The 27057-nt window shown below is 38.6% G+C and overlaps 1 protein-coding gene across 1 annotated transcript in view; it reads right to left on the minus strand.

The window, feature by feature from the left end:
• Positions 1 to 27057, minus strand: part of GRIK2 (glutamate ionotropic receptor kainate type subunit 2) — a 571469-nt gene that overhangs the window by 265867 nt on the left and 278545 nt on the right. Inside the window, exons 5-7 of the mRNA XM_083176981.1 lie at positions 12110 to 12291; positions 9770 to 9823; positions 304 to 477 (exon numbers count right to left, since the gene is read on the minus strand). Coding sequence (XP_083033107.1) covers positions 304 to 477; positions 9770 to 9823; positions 12110 to 12291 — 410 coding nt within the window. The remainder of the gene's footprint in view (positions 1 to 303; positions 478 to 9769; positions 9824 to 12109; positions 12292 to 27057) is intronic.

The raw sequence follows: 27057 nt of genomic DNA on the forward strand, positions 1-27057 counted from the left end.
AATCTGGCCCTATATCTCTTCATAATTGGATCCAGACAAACAAACAACACAATTAAATATCAAAATATCAAAGTTTGGTTATTTCCATTGACTTAAAAAATAAAGCTGTTTTAAATATAATTCACAATTTCTAAAGATGTATTTGCCATTGAATCATTGGAAACTCAGATCAAAACAATATTGATAATAATAGCCATAATAGTAAAATATATTTGTGACTTTGTTATTTCATGTTTAACAATTCAGGACATTTACAGTATATAATAAAACATGTTATTTCATTATTTAATATTGAAAACCTACCGTCATAAACCCATCCAGTAATCCTGAGTCAGGTTTAGGGGGTGCTTGTAATCTTTCCATAGACCATTTATCAATTATAGATAAAACTTGGCTGTTTTCTATATTCAAGATTCGAAATCCAGTCATGTTAACACCACTATACCTATATGGTTCCACATCCAATGCAAATAGATCCTAAAAGTTAAGTAAATAAATAAATGCATTAACTATAATAAACTTTTTACAGAAAAAAATTCAGAACTTTTGAACATATTTAATTTCCTGTTATATTATGTTCCTGTTACATTATGTTCTTTAGCTGCTTTTCAATACTATTGGTAAATCCCATAAGCATGTGTTCAGATGTTCAAATCTACAACTGCAACCTTTAACTTTTTTTAAAAAGTGTATGAAAAGTAATACAAGGCAGACATGCCTCTTGCATGGCAGTTTCCCATAAAATCTTCATATGTTAGATATTTAGACCATTGCAACCATTGCAATTTTGATATTGTGGAGAATTTGGAGAATTGAGTTCCATCAGGAACTGCTTAGGGGTTTCAGTTTCAGTTTGGTGAGTTGAAAGCTTGAGTCATCCCACCAAGTTCAAAACTCAGATTTAAAAACCTGATTGCTATAGTGTGAATTTGCAATCCTAACACTTATGGAAAGACTGAGCGTGCATATGAACCAAAATATTAACAGAACTAGCAAAAATATCTAGATTACACTATATTGGCATGACCTTGAGTTCAACACATGGCTCTTCACCAATTTGCTGCACATTTCAGAGACACAGGTCATCAATTGACTACACTTCGGTACACTTGATCCTATTTCCATCCCTATACGGGGTGGAAATTGTTTAAAATTTTACAGAAACTGTATGTGAGGCTTCTTGAACGTACAATTTGAATACCATAGCCCCTCATGGACTAAACCAGAAGATTACTTGGAACTTTCTTTTATAACTGGTTTAAATACAGTTCTTAATTTTTTTGCATACTGTGTAATGTTGCGTGAACCATCACTATATTCATCGTTTTCCCCACAACAGCTACATGTGTGTATTCGCATTGTTTTTTAACCCTTTGAGTGCCAAGTGATTTTGTCAAAATAGATGTGAAAATTGACAAGAAAACATTTTTTATTCATCATGATGAACTGTAATGTTTACCTTACATAGAAAATATAATCTTTTTACACATTTTTTATTCGAATTTATAAAACAAATCTATATATATATATATATATATATATATATATAGATATATAGATATAGATATATAGATATATATATAGATATATATATATCTATATATATATATATATAGAAGCAGTGTTGCGGCTTGGCACTCCAACTTAATGGGACAGCTACCCAGGTGCCTTCAGGAAACAAATAGATAGCCCGGTGGTATAGCAGTGTATACACAGACAGCGGCACTCAGTGGTTTTTTTCAAAAGGTGTATTCCAAGCGGACCGCTTGGAATACACCTTTTGAAAAAACCCACTGAGTGCCGCTGTCTGTGTATACACTGCTATACCACCGGGCTATATATATATATATATGCAAAGAAAAGGGAAAGCAGTTGCGCTAATGGACATAATCACAGCCACTGAATAAAAAAAACAATTTATTAACAACAATAAAAAAAGCCTTTAGGGCAATCGTAAAAATCACTTCATAAAACAAATGAATAATTTGATTGAGGGTTAAGACTTCCAAAGTCGAGTAGAATGACCAACGCGTTTCGTTATATAGAATGACTTCCTCAGGGGCAATGGAAGTTTACAATTCATACAAGGATAAAGATGACTTATAATACCATCAACTTAACTAAACTAAACTAAAAATGGTCTCCTTCAGATTGAGAGGAATCTTAACATTAGATTTAAAAAATGACGTGAAAAAATCACAGGTTGTTCTAACAAGCCTCAGATGTCATGGTTACAACTACTTCTTAAAGTCAAAGATATCCAGGTCAGAAATAGGATAACAATTCAATATTCGCTGGCCAATCACTGGGCAGAATTAGTAAACCACAGACGGTAGCACAACCAACATCTTAATGACAGAGCGATCAAGTCACAGTAACAATGGTGACTTAGTATTCATGGGCCATAAATGGTCTACAGAAACAGGATGTATACAGCAGGGGTCCACCAGCTAGAAACCTATTGTGTCATCCCTAGGATTCTAGCTGGTGGACCCCTGCTGTATACATTCTCTTTCTGTAGACCATTTATGGCCCACGATTACTAAGTCACCACTGTTACTGTGACTTGATCGCTCTAAAGCACCTTGATAAAGAGGCCACTGAGCCTAGAAACGTTGGTAATCCCGCTTGATGAGTGATTTATTTCTGAGTGCTGCCATCCCCACACGCTATATATATATATATATATATATATATATATATATATATATATATAGTTCCAAAGGACCAGAGCTCTCACTCATAGAAATAACTTGCTGAAGTGTCCTCCAAGACCATTCAGGTCAATATGTACTGGCATGCAGGAGGGACTCAAACAGGCTGGATTCCATATAATCTTAAAATGCCTTTATTCCGACACCGTCTGTCCTTGAAAACAAGGGTATTACCCGAAACGCCGTCGGAATAAAGGCCTTTTAAGATGATATGGAGTCCAGCTTGACCTGTTTGAGTGCTGCACGCATGGCAGTGTATATATATATATATATATTATATATATTGTAGCCATTTTGAGCGATAGTGTTAGGACCTGCAGAAAAGTGGGGTCCCGTGAAGGGGGCTGCAGGCTTAAATGCATTGATCAATTCATGAACCAAATCTAGTGTGTGCAGAGCATGTGGTCACAAGCCAAAGGGCACCCCAAAACTAGAAAAGGTGAGTGCCGATGTTTAGTGTATGTATATGTATATATATATATATATATATATATATATAAAGAGAGAGAGAGAGAGATAGTACCTTTAGGGTATCTGCCCCGATGCCCTCAGGAACAAATTGTATAGAAGGATGATGAACAGACTGCGGCACTCTGGGGAACTTTAAAAAACTTGTATTTGGTCACCCAAAAGGCATTCCAAAGTTTTGGGACATTCAAGTCCCTTTGCCAAGGTGCAAGTATAACCTAGCTAGTGTAGTTTGTTACACTAGCACCTTGACAAAGGGACTTGCATGTCACAAAATCTCTCAGATACATACGCTTACAAAGACTTGCTCATCCTTTCGGTTTTACACTTGGATCTTAATCAACCTGTGCGTTGAGATTGACATAGTTTTATGACAACAATTTATTATTATATATTTATTTATTTACAGTTTCTTATATAGCGCAGCAGATTCCGTTGCGCTTTACAATAGTAGACAGTGATAAAACAAACTGGGTAACAACAGACAGACTTGGGGGTTAGAGGGCCCTTACAATCTATAGGGATATAGGAGCTTACAATCTATAGGGATATAGGAGGGAAACACAAGGACAGGCACCAGTAATAGCATAGCAGTCCCACCAAGTTAGAAACATAGAATTTGAAGGCAGATAAGAACCATTTGGCCCATCTAGTCTGCTCCTTTTTTACGCTTCAGGTAAATTTACAAGTCCAGAAGGGACAACAACAAGATATTTTGTGTTCCCAGCAATTCTGGTTTTCTTCTTGCCCTGGTGGTCTTGACAAAAGTCCAGCAGCGGACCGAAACATCGACTGATGTTTGTTTCAATGGATTAAAACTTTTGGATACTAACTAAAGCCTGGTGATTGCTTTCTGCATTGCTCTTTCGAATATGTGTGAAGTTTAACTACTTCTGAGTTGTAGCACCCCATTTTCTTCTGGACAATCAAATATTTCAAGTCATTCATGTTTATATTCAGAATGCTTTTGAGTTTTAATGTCATTTTTAATCTGTGCTGTAATATGGATATTTTCATGTTACAGTACCTAACAATGTTATATTTATTTTTGCATTGGAGTGCTGTGGTTTTCTTCCTTTTTTACAATGCTGTTCTTGTAAATTGCCAAAACAAACCACTGCTGTAGGTTTCCTGAAAGGAACATGATATATTATATAAAACAAGCTCTGCATCATGGAAACGATGTAACTCGTTAGCATGCAAGATTGTAATTAGGAATAAAGGCATAATATTTCATGTCAGTGGAACAGGATTTTTATGCATGTTAGCTGTTACTCTCATGACTTGCAAACAGCATTTTGATTTGAAATGTATGTGTTCAACATCAACTTTACCTGTTTGTTAATTAAATATGAAACCTTTAAATAGAGAACAACAGACATCAGGTTATGTATGCCTAATAATACACATGATGTTTTGTGCTGTTATACACGATGACTGTGGGAAAATATGCAAAAGCATCTGGAGTAAAAATATGGCTGCTACTGGCTTCTTTGGTCTGTTGGCTGCTTCTGGAGATACAGCATAATTTCAACATTGCATCAGACATCTCCTAAAAATGTTATAAGCACGTCGGTTATGCAGCCAGAGTCTGCACTAGCTGCTCAGCAGAGGATGCAAAGACAGGAGGCACTATGCTGGGGAGACGCTCTCCCTGCTCTTCATCACTACTGTTGAGTAGTGTTACTGCAGGCTGGTGTTGCTAATGTCTGCACCTGTGGCAGTGGGACCAGCAGCAGGATCTCCTGAGTTAGAGCCCTTCCCTCCTTGCTCCTCCCCACTGCTCCTTTCAGGCTAAATAACAGACAAGCAGCCACATCCCCATCCTCCCTCAGTTCTCATCTTAAGTGTTGCTACATAGGCTGGCATGGTGCTTCCCCTCACAGCTCTATTCTCACCTTGAGGGGTAGGCCTGGAGGTAGTCCTGGTGTTCTCAGTAGTAGGGGTGGTGGGCCTGGTCCAGGTTGTATCATGGCTAACGTGAGTTGAGGCCACATGATGTTCTACATGCTTTGTGGAATCATAATGCTTTAGGTACTCCTTCACTTTCTCCAGCTGCTTCTGCAACAGCCTCATCAGGGGATTTACCTGACTCAAGATGGCAGTGTCGGAACTCACTTTATGTGCGGCAAGTTCAAATGTCTGGAAAACCTTACACAACATGGAAATTAGTCTCCACTGCACTTGAGTCAGGTGTATCCCCATTCCTTTGCCTATGTTGTAGGTGGCTGTGTAGGCTTGATTGGCCTTTTGGTGTTCCTCCTCCATCCTCTTCATTCAGATGAAGCACCTCTCAGCCAGCTTAGGGAAACCTTTGTTTGAAGTAAAGGCAGGGTAGGTTCAGGAGTTTAAGATGGTGCACCAGTCTTCAGCAGGAAGTGGCAGAATGGTGAAAGTGTCCCACAATTTTGCTGGCTCCTGAAAGCATCTTCTGCATGCACCTGTCACTTTTAAGAAAATGTTATACCACCAAATTTATTGTGTGGGCAAAAACATGGCACATTTTGGACATTGCCCATATGTAATGACCGCACAATATTACTGGCATTGTCCGATACCACAAATCCCCAAGAGAGTCTAAGTGGTGTAAGTCACTGTGTAATGATTTCCTTCAGTTTATCTAAGAGGTTGTCGGCATTGTGTCTCTCAGTGATTCCAGTGATACACCATGTTGCCTGGAAAGAGCTGGGGTTTCAGAGATGCTGAACTGGTGCTGTTGATTCTGTTGCTGTGGAAGGTGATGCATCTACCCAGTAGGCTTTCACAGTCATATAGTCCTTAGTTTGCCCTGTACCACTTGTCTGTGTCTGTGTTTTTTATGACATCTTAACTGTCTCAAATTTTGGAGCGAGAGGACTAGGTATTAGAGTGAAGCGCAACTATGATTGATGGTGAACATAGGCCAGGGCCTTAGCCGTTCCTTGTGACTCCATGCTGTAAATGGCATATTGTCAAGTTCCTTGCGACTCCATGCCGTAAATGGCATATTGGCAAGTTTATGTTCCTCAAATGATTTACATTTATTTTGTTTCTTCAAGTTACTGAACTTTAGCATTTAAGATTTGACATGCCCTCTACGATGACATTGGGAATTGGCCTTAACGTCAGTACCACTGGACTTGACCTATTGCAGCAATATCAATGGAATGGACTTATGTAGAAGTATAACTTGACTTTAACGGCAGTATTACTTGACTTATGCAGCAGTGCCAATGGACTTTAATGTCAGTGCCACTGGACTTATGCAGCAATATCACTGGACTTTAACAGCAGTATTACTGGACTTATGCAGCAGTACCAATGGACTTTAACGTAAGTGCCACTGGAATGGACATATGCAGCAATATCACTGGAATGGACTTATGCAGCAGTACCACTGGACTTTGACGACAGTACCACTGGACTTATACAGCAGTATCACTGGACTGGACTTATGCCGCAGTATAGTTGGACTGGACTTTGGCTGCAGCACTATCACTTAATGTGACTATACAGCAATATCACTGGACTGGACTATACACAGCACTTTCACTGGACTGGACTATACACACAGGATGCAAGAGCCTCCTGAAATTTCTGTAAGTGTAATGTAGTATGCCATAAATTGGTACATAATGAACAGACATGGGGTCTTATTCAGATCTGCTCACTAGGCTACACATATTTGAAGCCTAGCAAGTAGGATAATGCTGTCCTGACGAACTCCCAACCCCCACCCGAGTCCCCTTGCTACATAGTGAGGGGATATGTATGACTACACATCCCCTCACAAACACATGCTCATAAACAAATCATTCAAAAGTTGCTCACCAATTAATGATTTTTTTCCTCAGTTCACAGCAAAAAAGTAGCCCAGGATTTACTTTTCTGCTGCACGTTGTGTCCGAACGCCTGCATTAACTTGGGTCTGCCCAGAGTTTCTATGGGCACACCCACCTTTTTGTGGTCATGCCCATTAAACTAAGGGTGTCCACCCAGGAATGCACTCTTCCTGTCAATCAGGCAGCAAGCACCCCAGCAAATGAAACATTTGCTGAAGGCACTCACCGCAGGGGTCTGAACATACACATTATCACCCATGCACATGCACAGTCCCCCGCTATCGGGGGGACCGGGACGAATTTGGAAATGTGTGAGCAGGTATGAATTCACCCCTAGATGTATCATGCAGATAAAAAAAAACGATTTCAGTTTTTAGCTACTGGCAACAACATTTAAAATAGATTTATACAAAATGTCATCATTGGCTTCGTGAGAGTCCTCATATTTGTCCAAATTCATGGGTGGTATATTCACAGTCACCATAATAATAGCATCTCACCAACTAAAGAGCAATGAGAGTAGGAGTTACCTCTCCCATCTTATATGCTCTCCACTGTAAATGTGTCCCAATTATCTCAAGGATAATGTTTGGAGATTTAGCACTACACTTATACAAATGTTTGTTCATATGATAAGAAGAGAAACATTTTAGTTGCTTCCTGGCAATGAAACACACTGCATAACACTTAACATTTTTATTCCATCTAATCTCACAAAATACAAGCACACTTTGTGCATTATTATACTTCCTTGCCACCTGGATGTGTGCAGGTTTGAATTCATAACTTTAATGAATTCATGAACATGTTTTCACTCAAATGCAATTTCAAATACAATATTCATAAGTTTATAACATAGTTTGCTAGATGTGTTGATTAATATTTCAGCATGGATTTATTTGATCTACATGGTTAAGTGGTAAGGTATAATTCATATATTTTACTGGACTTCATTTTATACCTATACATAGCAATTATTTTAATTTGTTCTTGGATTTTTGGATTTGCTGCACACAATATTAAGGGGGATATTCAATCCCGGGTCACATCTGTCGGGAAGTCCCAACAGCCGTGACCCTGCTCTGCTCGACTGATAATCGCCGGATTCAATGTCTTTTAAAGTCAGGTTTGTTTTGCCGAGATGCCTCTTCAATGCTGTTGGGAAATACAGCATTGAAAAGGCACCCACCACCCCCATCGTAAATAGCAACAGCGATTGAATACCCCCCTTAGTTGGTGATCAGGGACTACAGTTTGCAAAGAAAATAAACCTGAAAGTACCAGATAGAGGTTTTTTTTTCTAATGTGATGATGTGTCAAAGCTAAAGTCCTGAAAATATTGTGAAAAGGTCAATTTAATTTTCACTATATGTATTCAAATTGTATGCATTAATAGTTACAAAAATTTCCAATTAAAATTTCAAGCAAAAATATCATCAAAGATCACAGTTGTTATTAAAAGGTTAAATATTTTGGAATTCATCAAGAAACATGTTTTGATATTTGATGGTAGAAAAGAACCCTTTGGTCTATTTAGTTTGTCCATGTAAAGACTCACACTTATACACTAGTGTTATTTTTGCTAAGTGTGAGAGGAAACCAAAGTACCCGAATGAAACCAACTGTGACTTTTTCTCACACCAAAGGGGGTAATTCAGACTTGATAAAAGGGCCGCTAATTTACACAGCAGCCATTTATCGATACACTATGCATGCGTATGGCTCATACTACGCACACATGAGACTGTCCAGCGATGAAATCCTGCTACTTTTTGTATTTGTTAGCTGTTCACAAGGCGATTGACAGTAAGTAGGCGACTGGGGGTTGAAAGCGGACCTTTAGCAGGAGTGCTAAGAAAAACTTAGGCATGTTTAGGATATTGCTGGGAGTGTCTTGGAAATACCTTGGTGTGCAGGAGTGTTTTAGGGGAGGTTTGCATCTAACCCCTGAGTAAGTCTCTGGCAACTCTGAGCCTGCAACTTGTGCTCAGTTGGTAGTGAGCCTGTTATGATGGATTTTGGACATAATAGCTTGACTGCGAAAAGATTTGTAGCCATGCACATTGAATTGTACAGTGATCACATTAATTCACAAGGAGGGATTTCCCTTTAGCAGGGCTGCGGCTTTACTGAACTCTGGCCACCGCAAATTTGTAGCCGTGAAATCGGATCTGAATTAACCCCTAAGTTCCATTGTGTTTTTTTGTGATTATACACATTTAAAACTAATTCTGGGGTGGCTAAAGTTGCAGCATAGTGTCCCCATACACAATGATTGGCTTTTTTCGCTATGTCTGCATTTAAATATAAGAAATTTTAACAAAAAGATGATCTGTTACAGTTCTTGGAACAGTATAGTTATGCTATGCATCTCCCACTATTGGGGATTTGTTACAGTTGCTCAGAAACCACATTTCCCCCTGCCTGGCCAGAAGCCACTATGTGTAGGATGTATATCAAGTCTGCTGCGTGTGACAGTGGATTTGGGTGCTCAGTCATCACACCAGATCCACAGAATCTAATGAATAAGGCACACTATAGATTGTTACTGTACATGATACTTATACATCCTTCATGGCTTAGCGACAATCGCTTTAAAATCAAAAATTTGGAACCTCCTTCATAAATCCGGCATTTGCCCCTGCCCACCATATAGCACATAGAGGACAGGTTTAAAGGGGCACATGTGTATTATGTAGTCCTGTGCACTGGAACCCTGTTTACAAGAGCTTGTAATCTATAGCAAATGTAAAAATTGGTACTTACCAGAGTTGTAAAAATATAGTGGTAATATTCTGTCATCATTCCCATTGCCAGTGCCTAGAAAACAAGTAATAAAACATGCTTTCAAAGTGAAAATCAATTGATTTATTGTCTTTGCAACTTGCATTATATGAATAAAGAGTCAACAGTGACAGGTTTTTAGTACTTTTTTGTGTGTGCTTATGAACTACAATCAAATTAAGTCAAAAGAGTCTGTCTGGCAGATGCAATGACATGACATACTGTATTAAAATACAGTATGACTGCCTTTACCTTCAAGTTGCACATTTCACTGCCACATATAGTATTAGCAAGCTGCGAGTTTTGATTAGCAATTCTTTGTACTGATGGGAGATGCCCTTTGATAAAGTCTATTATTAAAGAGGCACCAAGAATTTGCCACTAGAGATACTTAATATCAAAGAAACCAGTCCGTGGCTATAGCAAGAAATTAATTTTACAGTAAAATTGTAAAGGTGACCCCTAAGTCACTCTGTACTCATACTAACCAGCTGCTTATGTATTAAAAAGAGATTAAGAAACAACATTTCTTTAAGTCAGGAGCTGTAAAGTAAAAGAACATGTTAGCTAACAATTTAACAATTTCAAATAAAAATAGTTTCGCAACTGACAACTTATTTTAGCTGACAATAAATTTAAATGAAAGGTTGCTCACTGCTAGACTCCTGAAATATTAATATATTTATAAATAATGCATACTAGATGGCTTTAAGCAATACATTTTCACAATAGCTTGAGTATTTTTTGTAAGTAAATAGTTTTAGATATTTACAACATTCCAGGGGATTTTAAGTACTGCAATGGTGTAAAGATAAATTTAAAGTCTATGGCATTTCAAGACTTACATTAATTTCACAACATCTTTGCAAAGTGCTGCAAATCAATATGTAAACATAAACTATTTTTACAAGCAATTAAAAATTGTTCATAAAATATCAGTCATTGGTGCACATTTATTATCAATTTTAAGATAACACATTTTAGCATCTTAGCACTTGAATGTGTTTTTCTATTGACAGTCAACACTTGTGAACATATGTAGCAAGGTAAATTAGCAAAATGATATATTTTTTTTAATAACACCTAGCCATAATGTATAAAACATTGACTGATTATATGCTACCTTGCAATTTTCAGAAATAAAGGACACTATATTCACATATGTACGTACATTCGCACGTACGTATGTGCGTACATACAGTACATACATGAGTGCATTGCTATATTTAAGTATGAAATAGGGCTGGCCACATCTTTCAGGTAGCTGTTAAGAGAAGCTTATGTAAGCTGCTGATTCTTTGTTCTTTTGACATTGAACTTTAAAATAGACGTAATATTATTTGCAAACAAGAAGTGATCAGCTTTTAATATTACTGACATTTTCAATGTCATTCACAAAAGTGCCTTACAAAAGCTGCAGATTAGTAAATATTACTTATATTGGTCCAAATACTGTATATATTGACTTATTATTCCAGAAAAATCTCAGGAGAGATGTTAACATTGTCAGAATGTCAACATTAGAGTTAGGTCTTAGGGTTAAACATGGATGAAGCTACTGCTTCCATAATGTGGATTGCCAGGGAAGGTTGACCTTGTCCATTTCTGCTCACACTGCATTGGGCTGCTCGCAAAAACAAAAGAACATCCTCTAACTAAACCGTATTGCGGACTGTGCAATTTTCCTTTTTAATATGCCACTTGGAATCATAACAATGATTTGATCAAGCAACATTTATTCAAAGTCTGGCAATTCCTATTATAACCAAGAAGCTCCATGGACGGTGAATATTGTATTGATGGTGTCTCTAGGCAACTACTACTACATATAGTTTAATATACTATCTTTCTTAATGTTTTTCATCCAAGTTACTTTTTCCACAATTTTATCTTTCACCCTTGTTACACTCCTGACACATAGTTGCTGCTTTTACTTACGTGCTGTCTTGGGGTGGTTTGGTTGGGCTGGTTTAGGGATGTCCCATGCACTAGACTTGAACCCTTATAAATTTAAGGACTTACTCAATTATGAGGTTACATGGAGGTGGCGGACAAGATTATGCAAAAAAAAACAACTATCGTAATTGCCATTAATAATGCTTAAAATGTGCACATGTATTCTTTATTTTTGTGTGGGGCACTTATCTAATAAAATAATTACTGTATGAGCTTATACAATCATCTATTTTTAAAAATCATGTAGTAATATTATTGACATTCCAGCATGTACTTATTAAGCAAAACAATACGATGGTCAAAATATAAAATCATTATCTAATAATTGTATATTTAAACAATTATTTATCAAATAATCATGGTTACCTGTTTTAGTATGCCTGCTGCCATGTCATGGCTACAGTCAAAGATGACATGGAACTCCTTGCCTCTCTTCATCTCTTTTAGCAGTGGTTTGGCATCCTTTGTGTCCATAGGTAACTGACGGATTTTGAGTCTCAAGTTGTAGCGAGATGGAGCCTTAATTAGTTCTTGTAATCGGATAAGACCTAGTAACAGAAACATAATATATAATACAGTAATCTACTGAATAAAGTGTATTCACTTTTTGTGCAACTGTACATAATTATTTAATAATTATTTAATATTAAATATGCTTTTTGTTTCATTATTGACTATAAACAGTGCATTGATTTTGACCCCATAATTTGTGGTTTTATTTTAATTGTACTTATCCTGTTTAGAGATTTATCAAAAATAACCAATTTTCTTTTAGCATAGCTAAACAATGGTTGTCTTCACTGTTAAGCATTATTCAAACCAAATACTGTATGTGAAAGAAGAACAGAGTTCAAAATGCAAGGATTATTCATGTCAAATACATGTCAATTAATAATATACTACACACAAACACACACACACAAATACAACACACACTAATTTGCCAGGAAATCTGTGTCTGCCACCCTTGTAGTGGCTGCTGGGATTTATTTTTTACCCATGAGTGCTACAACTGAGTGGTCTGTATATCCTAGTAACACCCTGCATTTTTCAACAACTTTTCAGATTACTGTAATAAATAAAATTTGTTATTCAATAATATAACATGTAGTGACTATATACTTCACATACGTGAAGAGGGGTGAGGTGGTTGATGGTAGCTATGCCCTATGTTTTGTTAGCCATATCCTGACCCCACTCCCTGAGGCTCATTCAGGTGTGAATGTTCTTGCTGCTGTTGCTAACTTTTGCCATGTGCAATAGTGATTATATGCTAATAAGTAAGGGCAGTATGGTTGGTGTAATGGTTAGCATTACTGCCTCACAGCACTGAGGTCATGGGTTCTATTCCCACCATGGCCCTAACTGTGCGGAGTTTGTATATTCTCCCCATACTTGCGTGGGTTTCCTCCGGGTGTTCCGGATTCCTCCCACAACCCAAAAATATACTGGTAGGCTAATTGGCTCCCAACAAAATTAACCCTAGAATGTCTGTGTGTGCGTGTAGTAGGGAATATAGATTGTAAGCTCCACTGGGTCAGGGACTGATGTGAATGCTGGAATAGTTAAATAACAAGAGCCAGGATCTCATCTGTTTCAGCTGTGAAAAAAAGGGGGTCTTCAGGCAAATCATATCATAGATAAAATGTTCAGGATCAGGACAGCAATTAAACTGTGCTGTATGTAGATTCATAGAGAAATATGTGACTGAAGTGTAAACTGGCACAGGGGTGACAGGTGCCACAGGCATAGTAGATATAGGCAGGTTGCCCTCCGCAACCTCCGTATCACTTGCAGAGACACAGGTAGGAGACGAGACACCGCAACATAGGTCATGAAACTTTTTAAGAAGCCTGGTAGTAGAGGCGGAGATCGCTTGCAATATTTGTTGAATTAAGAGTTCCATGGTCCCATATAATGCACAGTAAGTAATGCACAGTAATTAGAAGTTTTATAGTCACCAATAAAGCCAACCTTTAGCTATAAAGTGACCACACAGAGAAATGGCGGTGGCTAGCACACCACCAAACAAACATATAGGGCCAACAGCACAAGGTACATACAGTATCAGTATTATCACACTGATATATTATATTTCAGGAGATAAGAAACCACAAATTGTAAATAATGTTATTCAAGGGAGGCAGATAAGAAGATTAGCTAAGCATCCGTGCAGGTAAATTGGTGACAGCGCTTTTTATAAGACATGGTAGCACCCCTCACTCCAAATCTTACCCCAGTGGTGTTCCAGCAGTTAGCAGTCAACTGTGGCAGGGATCAGCCAAGCACCAGTGCCAACCCACCTTGCAGGCTCTGGATAAAGTCAGAGGCTTCTAAAAGCCTAATGTGGGCAGTAGCAATTAAACACAGGCGCCCCAGCCTAGGAAAAGAGAAGGCAGGATGGCGTCGGCATCTCCGTGCGGTCTGAGCAGTGCGCCTATATTGAGACAAGCTTCTGCTCTCCCTGCTAACACTCCAGAGAGCCGCCAACACCCCTACCCTCCGAATCACCCGGCAATAGGCACCAAAGTTTCCAAGCAGTGGCACCACGCGTCAAGTGCACCAGTGTCTCCAGAGGGAAGATGGTGGTGTAGCAGGAACTGCAGGGATGCGACCTCACACAGCACAGCAGTACAAAGACAGAGAGTAAGGAGGGGTCCCAGCAGCTCAGAAAACAATAGTGGAAAGCCAACGGCAGTCACCCGCCCCTAGGAGATTGGGCACCAACCGGAGGAGAAGGGCGGCGAGACACGTGGTGCAGCCTGCACCAGCTTAGCGGTCCCCTCCAGCAGAGCCGAAATATGTGCTGCACACATGGCCAACCTCGTCAAGCTTCTCACAGGAGGGTGTACTAAGCGGCAAGCAGAGGATTTAGTCCCGAGAGGATAGGTCAGCAGGATTTCAGGATATCGTGGAGGAGCTCAGCAGTTTGTGTGCTACTCCATTGCCGCCATAGCCATGCTTCCACGCTTGTAGCTCTTAATAGAAAGTTTTTGGCTTAATCCCCATACACACTATGGAATATACTGTAATGAGTTATATTGCTCATTTAGGGCCTTATTCTAGTTCACTCTTAGAGGCAATTTCCTTCTTAGATGTACAAAACCTTGTGCACTGCAAGTGCGGCAGATGTAACAGGTGCAGATAGAATTAGATTTGGGTGAGTTATTTTGTTTCTGTGCAGGGTAAATACTGACTGATTTACTTTTACACGTTATTATAGATCTCACTTTGAAGAAAAACCCCACCAAAATGTAACTCTCTCTGCATAAGTTACTGCCCCACCTGCAGTGCACATGGTTTTGTAAGTTTGAGAAGGAATTTGCCTCTAAGAGTGAACTAGAATAAGGCCCTTAGTCCTTCTGAGAGATATCATTCATTATACAGTATCTCCCAGTGTGTATACTCTACCCAATGGACAATGTGCACTCCTTTGGGCCGTTAACAACCCCCTCCATCATCTGTGCATGTACTGACGAGGGAGTGGATCATTAGGAGGGCTCCTGCATGGCTCTCACTATCCCCCCCCACATCACATGCTTCGGCAAGTGAGATTGCACTTGCCAATGCTGGCATTCCGCTGGGTTCCCAATGACACCGAGATTGACAAGTTTGTCCAGACCTTAAGTCAGCTCAGCATGTATGAGGTAGGTGTACTGAGTTGACTTTTGTGAAGGATATGGTGTACTGGCCAGGTGATACTGTAGGTGAGAGGTAATGGGTGTTGCTGGCTGCTTATGTGATTTGTGCTGATGGGTGAGGGATGCCTTTTTGGGAAAAGGATTGTGTATGAGGGGTGCTGCCTGAGGGATATTGTTAGCGGATTTCTGTTGGTGAGGGATGATTGGTGTTGTTGTCTGCTGCTTTGAGTTGTGCTGAGTTATGGTCAAAACTAGGGTTCACCAGCCAAAATTGGTTAGGACCGGCTCTGGCTACAATGGAATGAGCAATGGAAAATACAAATGCAGTGGTTTGTAGATGCAGAAAGGGAGTAGATAGAAGGTGAATGGAGTAGGAACTAGACATGGCTACACGTCTCGCCACTGACAACTTTGCCAATTAACACAATTAACAAAAGTACCACTATGATTTTTTTTATTTCTCTGGCTTGTACTATTATTATTATTATTATTATGAGGATGATTATTATTATTATTATTGTGTGTTTTTCTATTTTGTGTGTATTATTGATAATTCTACTGTATATGCATCATTTTTAACTGGTCTTATACATCTGCGTTGTGTGTAATTGTATCTTACGGCAAATGTTCTCAGCACTAATAAAGCATGACAAAAAAGTGGATAAAATCCAAAAAAATCACCAACAACTGACAGCTGAGCATTAAGGTTGCATACACATTTATACATATTTATACACATTCAACAATCAAGCTTATTCAGATCACTCAGTTACTGACATAAGGAAATTATTTTCAGAGGCATTTATTGAAAATTCCTATAAAAATGGTTGTACCGTTAAGTCCATCAGTGCATAAAATTACCTCCACAGTTCTATCCAGTAACAAAGATTGCTTTATTATGACATGTATAGAATATGTTGGAGTAATGTTTTATTTATGTAATAGCTACTGTATTTGACCAATATGAATATATATATATATATATATATATATATATATATATATATATATATATATATTACTGTACCTGTCATTGTGTCAGGCTTGTTTTAAATAAAGAATGAATATTATGACCCTGACATAGACATTATGAGCCTGCTATAGACTCTCACTCTGCTCTGACAGAAATCAAGCAATAATTGGCTAGTTGATGGTAAAGGGTGACTTGTAGATTTATCTCATCTCAAACTGATAGAATAGTTATTACTTATTTGCAGTAGCAACATTTCCTGGTAATGAGTCACTGGAAGTAATTCATGACCAGGTAGCTGTATTGGTATTATTTTGCACCAATGGATATATTTTATTACATAAACCACTGATTTATGTTCACATCTTGAAGTGCCATGAAATTGTCTATTGACAATATTGGTTTTTTGAAAGATTATTTCCATCCATAAATCCATTATCTACAGTACTAATGTCAGGCCAAACCATACCATATGGAGGTGTTACCACACATTATTTTTTTCTCCTGAGACAGACTAGAGTAAGAAGGTACAGATGAGAGGTGCTGAGAGACACAGAGGGAAGGAAGTGTTGCTAAGATACTCAGAATGAAGGAGGAATCTGAGAGATACAAAGTAAAGGGAAGGGGAAACTGAGAGACAGAGTGAAGAAAGGGGAGATTGAGAGATATATAGTGAAGTTGGGAGCAAATAGAAAACAGAAAAAAAGAGAGATGGAGACAGATATACATAAAGTGAAAGAGGAGGCTGAGAAACAGAGTTACAGGGAGGGGGTGGATGTGTGGTGGAGAGGTACAGCACCTGGGGGTGATGTTGTCATGGCTGAGACATGCAGGAGTAGATAATGATGTGGCTGAGAGATGCAAGGGGGTGATGATGGTGAGGCTGAGAGATGCAGAGGGGAGATGGTGGTGTGGCTGAGAGATGCAGGCGGAGATAATGGTATGGCTGACATACATAAGGGGACATGTTTTTGTGGCTGAGTGATTCAAGGGAAAGAAGTGACACAGATATTACACAGTATTACTTAAAAAATATAATTTGGATTTCACAGTATATTCGGAAAAATAACATATCACAATTGATGATTCTTTTTTAGAATATTGGGTTTTGTATAAATAGTACACATAATAGTATATCACTTCCATTTATCTCCAACAAAGCTTATATTAAGCAAATAGTTAAAAAAGGTAGATACATTTCGCCAATAAATTATTTCTATGCTGAAATAAATAATGTATCCATTGTCTTTGCTAAAGAAGAGATTTATCATTTATTTCATAAAAGGCTTCAAAAATTCTCAATTTGGCTCTTCCCACAAATTGACTCTGGCTCGCTAATCTTTTTTCTTATGGATCTGGAACTGTTCACTGCAGATTGTTGCATCATTGTTCTTGTTTCATGGGTAATTGCACAGATTACTGTAGTAATATATGTATGGGACATTATTTTTTAAATCAGTTTCATAGTCAGGTCGGGGAGTTTTAGAATGCAGAATATTCTTTAGTCCAAGACTCATTGTTTTTGAACACTTGTATAGAATTTAAAACTTTTATTAAGCCTTTAGCTTAAAATAATGGCTAATACACAAAAGTGATAAACAAACATATTACAACAAACATACAGGGCTGTATTCAATGCGAGGAGGTCGACAGTCAAAAGGTTGACATGGGGTTTTTCACTGTTTTTTTACCCAAATGTCGACACAGTAGACATGGACACAGTTTAAAGTGCACTGCCTGCCCTCGCATCGCTTGCTTCGCTCGCAATGCTTCAGCACACTATTTTATTCTCCCACCATGCCTAGGGAATGGTAGGGCATGAAATACCACCATGTCGGCAGATGTCGGCTCAAAAAACTGTGAAAAACCCCATGTCAACCTTTTGACTGTCAACCTAGCCCATGACGACCTAATGCTTGTGTCAACCTAATGTCATGTCGACCTAGACCCATTTCGACCTAGACCCATGTCGACCTTGACTTATGTCGGCATTAACCCATGTTGACCATGCTGCATGTCAACCTAGTGGTGTTTACCCAATGCTTGTCGACCTAGTTGTTGTAGACCTAATGACCGTAACTCTAGCCATGAGGCTCGCTGTTTTAGCGGCTGCACATGACCTTCCCCTCACTACAAAATCGTAGTGAGGGGTAAATGGTGTGTGCAGGGGGTCAGTTGATTACTGGCCCTGCGAGCTGTGACAGCAAGCAGTCGGCACTGTTCGCTGTCACAGCTCGCAAAAATCATTGAATATACCCCACAATATTTACCTTTTCCCTTACAGATGTATGTTTGGTACAGACAAACCCAAAATATGTTCCTTTCTAATACTAATATGGGAAAAATCTATAATTTCCACCGACAGTAGATGTAACCATTTGTGTTTCTTCATCTTGATTAATAAATTGTACATCCCTCTATTGGTTGCTTTCTTTGCAGAAACACCAGAAAAGTATTTTTCCAAGCATGAATTTTTGTCATAACTCACAGATTTATAATTTGATTTAAATCTTAGGTTGATCACAAACTAAACACAAATCCCTGTTTAGATTCATATCCCCATCCACAGTCCTGTTTTAGTGAGTCTATCATCTATTATTCACAGTAATAACAATAGGTAATACACATGATGTCCTGAGATCAGGTTATAAAGAGACCCTATAACCCAATCCATGGAATCATATTAGATCTAAATTTACTACTTCTTCATTTTGTTCATGAGAAAATGTAGAATCTTTTCCCTTGTATTGGTCAGATTGTGGAAAAGGGGAGGGATTTCAACCAAATTCCCCTCTGAAGAGAAAAATAAACAATATTGTCTTTTATGAGCTATATCTAGCATATTAATACAGTATTTCATTGGTTTTTACACTCTCTTCCAAATTCCATTCTAAAAACTGCCATACCACCGGCAGTACTATAGGCATGACATGTGCTTCATTTTATAAGAAAGCCACATATCTTCAAACTGAAAGAGGATGGACACCCACCATATTATTCCATCATAGATAAGATCTGGATTATATGAAGTAGCATATACTTTACAGTAGCTTGCTTTAACACTTATTCTGTACTTCAAGTACATTTTCAGCTGTATTTTCTCCATGGTGCAATTAAAGTAAAACACGTAGATGAAAACATCTCCATTCCTGAAGTGATTAAATAATGGATTGCCAAAACTGATTCCAATTACAGTAAGCTTGTCTCAGAGACATAATAATGCATCATTTAAACATCAAATAAGGGTATCAATAAAACATTAAACAATGATTTATTGACTGTGTTTTAAAACTAAAGAAATTATATTTATCTTCAATATTCTCAGTGAAGAGAGACATTTATATTATCACTGAGTCTACCTGGCATTCATTTTACATAATGCCTGTGATAAAAAAAAACCAGAGATGAAATGCATAAAAACTAGAGATGTCCACTGGGAAGTTTTCATGTTTTGGTTTTCGTTCTGGATTTCGTTTGGTTTTCGTTTCGGTTTTCCAAAACCACCTTTTCGGGTTTTGGATCTGCTTTTTATTTAAAAATCATAAAATCAGCTAAAATCATAGTTTTTTTCCCTTACAGTAATATAAACCTCAATAAACTTCATTGACACTCATTTCCTGTCCACTCTGAACACCTCAAACCTCAAAATATTGTTTTTAGGCCAAAAGGTGGCACTGAGGTAGCTGGATGACTAAGTGACACAAGTGCGCAGCACAAACTCGTGGCAATCCAGTGGCAAACAGGATGACAGTTTTAAAAACTAGACCCCAAATAGCACATAATGCAAAGAAAAGAGGTGCAAGATGGAATTGTCCTTGGACCCTCCCACCCACCCCTATGTTGTATAAATAAGACATGCACCAATCATTTCAACGACAGGATCTGCCACATGACTGTGGCTGAAATGATTGGTTTGTTTGGCCCCCCACAAAACAGGCCACCAATGCTACAAAGAGCACATAATGCAAAGAAAAGAGGTGTAAAATGGAATTGTCCTTCTGAAAAAAGGTGGTGGTGGAGATTGCAGGCACTAGGCAGGAGATAATGTTACTGTAACTTTGTAGGAGCTGTCAAAGACACGGAGGAGGAGCTGAGGAAAAAATGGATGCTCAATGTCTGCTAAGCTGATAAAGACACCCTGGAGAATGATTCGAGCAGGAATGGGATGATGTCACTGCATCTTTCCTTGTAGGATCTGGAAATGGTGATGAGGAGAAGATGAGAAAAAATGGATGCTCATAGTAGGCTGAGCTGATGAAGACATCCTGGAGTATGGTACGGGCAGGTGTGGGATAATGTATTATAAAACCAACAATGGGGTAGGGGTACTGGGTATCCTTGTCCCAGTGCCCCTACCCCATTGTTGGTTTGCTGTTTACTGCTGCTTGTATTGCCATCACTGTGACAAAGGTCCGCACCAGGACGTCGGTAGGTTATCGTTTTGATTGGATTAAACTCTGGGTTTATACTTTCATGAGTCTTTTGGGATATCTGGGTATATATATATATATATATATATATATATATATATATATATATATATATATACAGGTTGAGTATCTTGTATCCAAAATGCTCGGGACCAGGAGAATTTTGGATAACGGATTAATCCGTATTTCGGAATATTTTAATATTTCAATGATGTATTTTGAAGTATCTTGCATTTATGCTGTATAAACACATAATATACACACAAATATATTTTATTGAAGACGCTGTGGAGAAAACAAGAGTCCTGAACAGGGAGGACCTACTTAGATACAAAAATAGGGATGTGAGAAGCGATCGAGTGAACTTCATCACTACCTATAATTCACAGGAACATAACATAAGAAAGATTTTTAAGAAACATTGGGGCATATTACACACAGATCCGATTTTAACCAAAATACTGCCAGCTCAACCAGACATAGTGTTCAAAAAGGCAAAAAATTTGAAAGATTCACTAGCACCTAGCATGTTACAATCAAAAAGTTTGAAAATAAACACCCCGTGGAATCAAGCTAAGGGATTCTACAAATGCAATAAGTGCAATATATGCAAGTTTGCACATCAAGATTTTAGAAATTTTACCAATTTTAATGGATCTGGAAAATATATTTTAAAAAGTCTTGTAAATTGTAACACAAACTGGGTTATATATATGCTAGAGTGTACATGCAACCTGAAATATATTGGTAAAACCAAACGCATGTTGAAACTTAGAATCCAGGAACATGTGAGGGGAATTAAAAATAAGAGTGAATGCCATTCAATACCGAGACATTTCAAACAACATCACAATGGAGAAGTGTCAGATTTAAAATTTAAGGTTGTGGAACATGTCACTCTGGGCCCAAGAGGAGGAGACAGAGAAAACCTCCTGTCCAGAAGGGAGATGTTCTGGATCCACGAATTAGGCACTTTAACCCCAAATGGACTGAACGATAATTATGAACTGGCACCCTTTTTATAACCCCCTTTTTTATAGTCTCTTTTTTATAGTCTTTTTTATAGTTTTCTATACAGGAGATCTTATATCAAATTTTAATAAGACAGTCCCCAATGCAAGAAAATACCTGTATTTTATCATAATTATTTCTAGGAGGAATCTTTATACTGTTGTACCATTTTTTGTACCATCTAGCAATATGTTCTACTTGTTTGCTGTGGCGAATAATGTCATCTATGTAGGTATCCGGGAACCCAATGGGAGGGCACTGTGACCTTTAAACCCCGTTGTGTTACCGGCTAAAAACCTTTCCCTTCTCCGCCTCCCCCCTTTTTTCAATTTTAAATACATGCCCTTTTTTATATACAGGAGAGTCTGTAGACTATCTGTATATATGCATCATTTTTTTAAAGATAAAGAAAGATCTTATTTGTAGCATTTTATTCCCCGCTGCCGTCATAGCCAGTGAGAGAGGTAGTCATGGCAACGGGGACGCTGTACTGGGAGGGAAGATTGAGACCCGCCCACGTCTTTTTGACGTAACTTTGACGATAATCTAAAAGCAGGAAGCCTCGTGCGTGTCACAGGGCCGTCGGAAATGCTGTCACCGGAAGCTCCGTGTGGACCACGGAGCTCCCGGATATAACTCTGCTGCTAATCCAAAAGCCGGAGGCCCTGTGCGTGTCACAGAGCCGCCGGAAGTGATGTCATCGGAAGCTCCGTGCGGATCACGGAGCTCCCGAATTAGCCACCCGCCCCTATCTGGGACGTGACACTGCCGTATACTGCTGTGCACTCCGATGTCGGAGGCCCTGTGCGGGTCACGGAGCCAGCTGGGAATGACGCTACCGGAAGTTCCGTGCGTTCCACGGAGCTCCCGGAATTAGTTTTTCTTGCGTTCCACGGGCCGGAAACCGGAAGTGTAGAGCCGCGATGGCGGGATCCCGACTGCAATTAATTAATTATAGGAGGTATAAATATGGGGCAGAGGACCCATAGAAGTCATGCTCCTGAGGAAGTCCAGCCTGTGAGGCTAAACGGACGAAACGCGTTGAGAGTGACTAGTGGGGACGATTGGATTCCACTGCAACTATATCAGATAAGCTCTTTTGCTTTTTAAACATTGTACGGGCATTTATTGTCATTGTGTAGCGTAAATAAATTTGTTGTAGCAATATTACGCTAGTGTTGTTTTTATGTTTCTATCCATATATGTGGACATTTATGTAAGGGAAGAATCTCTGGAGTACAAACAAGGGTTCCTGACATCGGAGGGAATTTGCAAATCGAGCTCAGAACATAGTGGTTTAGGACCACTACAGACGGTACACCTTTAACTTTTGGGGTGTTCTCTACGCTAAGTGGTGGAGGGATTCAGATCACTCAGTAACATACTGCACAAGGAGGCGCCTATCTCACATTTTTTTCAGATTTAAACCGTTGGGTTCCTGGGAATAGGAGCCAAAAGGAGAGGAGCTGCCACTCTAAAAAAAGAGAATTTGTGCTAAAAAATACGTGGAATTAACCCACATAAACCAGTTGAACATCGGGGGAGGAGTGTCCTTACAGCGCTAGTACCACCACTCTATTACTGATATATATATATATATATATATATACAGGTTGAGTATCTTGTATCCAAAATGCTCGGGACCAGGAGAATTTTGGATAACGGATTATTCCGTATTTCGGAATATTTTAATATTTCAATGATGTATTTTGAAGTATCTTGCATTTATGCTGTATAAACACATAATATACACACAAATATATTTTATTACCACATAAAATACACACAAACATATTTTAATTGTTCAAAAAACAAGGTTTCAAAACGTGAAACAAAATGTGTGTACTATCTCAGCACTGAATTTGAATGCCAAGCAATCATTGTCTTGCACATATATAGTGCCAGTTACATATCATGTCCCCAGTGATGCTGTTACATATGTCCCCAGTGAGTTTTTAGCAAAAAAAAAAAATTTTTTCACTTTCTGGAATGTCCGTATTTCGGAATAATTCGGATAACGGATATTCGGATACGGGATACTCGACCTGTATATATATATATATATATATATATATATATATATGAAGCAATGTCAAACAGCAAACAGGCAGCGGGACTCCACGGCTTAGTCTGTGCAAAAAATGTATTCCAACGTTTCAGGGGATGTTCCCCCCATTCTCAAGGATACAGTGCAACAAATATAATCCAAACAGGACGGTTTAAATACCCAAATACAAACGCATACTCACAGTGTCTCAGCAGGGATCCGGCTGCCCGGCGTCTGCCCATACTTCCTGTGACTCCGGAAGTTGGTGGGTGGAGAGTGTAGAGCTGACGCGTGTAGTTCAATGTAGCCGCGTCTCTCTGGCTTGTTGCCAGGATACCGTTGCTACTGTGGCAACGGTATCCTGGCAACAAGCCAGAGAGCCGCGGCTACATTGAACTACACGCATCAGCGCTACACTCTCCAGCCACCAACTTCCGTATTTAGAAGATTTTAATGTACTGTATTTGTGGTCTAGTTTTAAAGTGCATTGGTTGGTATATATTAATATTCAATGTATCTATCTAGATCGACCTATCTAGATCTACTGTACATCTATTCCTTGTTATATTACAGTGATTTTATCTATTTTTCCTGTTTTTCTTGCCTGACCTATCTGGAGCACTTTATCTGAGCATTGATTTGCATTGCAGAGAAGTTTCTCTTTTAACACATTTTCTTTGATGTAAAAAATGATTCAATCTTTGATCAAAGACTTTAACAATTTACCAAAAGCGCATCTTTGTGAGTTTCAGTTAAGAGGCTGTTCCTTCTACTGTGAATTTTGCTTTTTAATCAAATCCATTTTCCCTTCCCTCCTATTAATTGACACTGATATAAACTACATAGTTATTTTCATGTGCTGTTTTAAAAATTTGTTAAAATGCTATGCAAAATATAATAATTCTATTTCACTGTAGTAATAAACATGTAGGGGGAAATTTTACTAAAATGTGTATTCTACTTTATATGTGATGTTGCTATAAGCAACCAATCAGATCCTGTCTACTATCTTCTAGAACCTTGATGGATAACCTTGACACTCCATCTGTTGTTGAACTACATACCCCAGCATGCTTTACATCAGATTTAGCATGGCCAAATAGCAAAACTGAAGCAGAGCATGCTGGGATGTGTAGTTCAACAACAGCTGGAGTGTCAAGGTTAGCCATCAAGGTTCTAGAAGGTGCTAAATAAATAAGAAGTAGATTCTGATTGGTTGCCCCTAGCAACATCACATGTGAAGCAGAATACACAGCTTAATAAATGTCCCCATAGTCTAGTGTAAACTGCCATTACATGAAATTTCAGGGATTGTTGCCTGCAATATTGTTCCACAGAAATTGTTAAAGGGTTAGGTTGACTTTAGGGAAGAATTGGGTTATTTGAGCATAATATTTTTAAATGTTTGCACTGTTAAAAATCTGTTATGTTTAACATGGTATACGGTCACCTCCCTGACCAGGAATGTCAACATTCATTAGGTTGACCACTGAAGGTCAACAGGCATGAGATTGACACCCTCAAAAGGTTAACATGGGTCTAGGTCGACAGGGTCATTGTGTCGACTCAAACATTAGGTTGACATGGGGAAGGTCGACAGTCAAAAGGTTGACATGTGTTTTTCACGGTTTTTAGCCAATATGTGTCAACACACAGTATTTCATGCCCTGCAATCCACTAGGGCGTGGAGGGAGAATAAAATAGTGTGGCTGAAGCATGGCGAGGACGCGGTGCACCGATATGGTGTCCATGTTAACTGTTGACATTCTGGACAAGATAACTTGAAAAACCCATGTCGACCTTTTGACTGTCGACCTTTCCCATGTCGACCTAATGCTTGTGCCAAACTAATCACCCTGCCAAACTAGACCACATGTCAAACATTTGAAGATGTCGACCTAAGGCCTGTTGACCTTCAGTGGTCGACCTAATGAATTTCGGCGTACCTGTGGCCGACCCAATAAACCCAACCCATTCAACATTACTGTTGTATGTCCTACTGTAGCACTAATCCATTGATCTATGTGTGAATCGTTTAATCCAATTTTTGTAATTAGTTTCAATTCTAAACATATATATATATATATATATATATATATATATATAATATAATAAGCCCTTTTTCACTAAATTGTGTTGTCTAGTTCATTATATGGTCTAATTAATTATTTTCCTCCTTTTGTCCTCCTCTCCTTATCCTATTCTCCTTCTGCATAATGTTCCTATACAGCATATATATTTAATTGAATTGTATTATTTAAATTACATTTTCAGTGTCAATCCGCTTTCTGCTATCTAATCTCCTGATGAAGTCATTTTTCTGACGGAATGCATTGGGCCTATCATACTATTGGAAAGACCAAAGCTTTGAAAAAATTCTCAACACGTGTTGTATTAAATGTATTTTATTTGTGGTTCATATGTTGCCCATGGGGCATTGTTTTATTAAATTAAAAATATATATCTCCAAAGCAAGCAGAGCGCACTCACCAGACTTATAAAATCCAAAGTTTACTTCAGTCCATCTTTAAAATCAGGGTAACATCCACTGGGGGACCTTTGTCAAGACTCCAGGACAGAAAGCACAGTGTACCCATCCGGGTGTCTGGCCTCCCTATATATACCCCCTGCATCAGGAAAAGCACCTGAAAATCATTAGGAACCGGAAATAGCCCTACTCAACATAATTATATATTATTTACACACTCATAAACCACATAAATAATCACAATATATGCCCATATGATACCTTATTCTATAAACTATAACTGTGCAGCAACACGCTCACTATAATCCAAGTTTTACCTTGTAGTACTCAGTGCATTCATCGGCCATGCGTTCCACTGCCCTGGATCGCACGCCACCAGAATTCCCACTGTCACCAAGCCACAATGCCGCTGCTCAGTGTACAGGAACTCCAGGATACCAGCTGGACATCTGACTACCGGTCACATGATCTCTCTAACACTTCTGCTATTCAGTACCTAGTCTCAGCAATAAGTCCTTCAAGAAGACACCCCACAACCAATTTTTAAAGCAGCATAACTGTAATTTAAATACTGAGTACTTTTGGGGACTACAACCCATCCTCAGGGTATAAATCAATAGTACCAGTACACACTGCTGTACTGATACTATTGATTTATACCCTGAGGACGGGGTGCAGTCCCCAAAAGTAGCCGGTATTTCAATTTATAGCGTTTGGACATTACCCT

The sequence above is a fragment of the Crinia signifera genome, chromosome 3 (genome assembly GCF_055691185.1).
Source record: "Crinia signifera chromosome 3, ASM5569118v1, whole genome shotgun sequence".
In the NCBI taxonomy this organism is placed as follows: domain Eukaryota; kingdom Metazoa; phylum Chordata; class Amphibia; order Anura; family Myobatrachidae; genus Crinia; species Crinia signifera.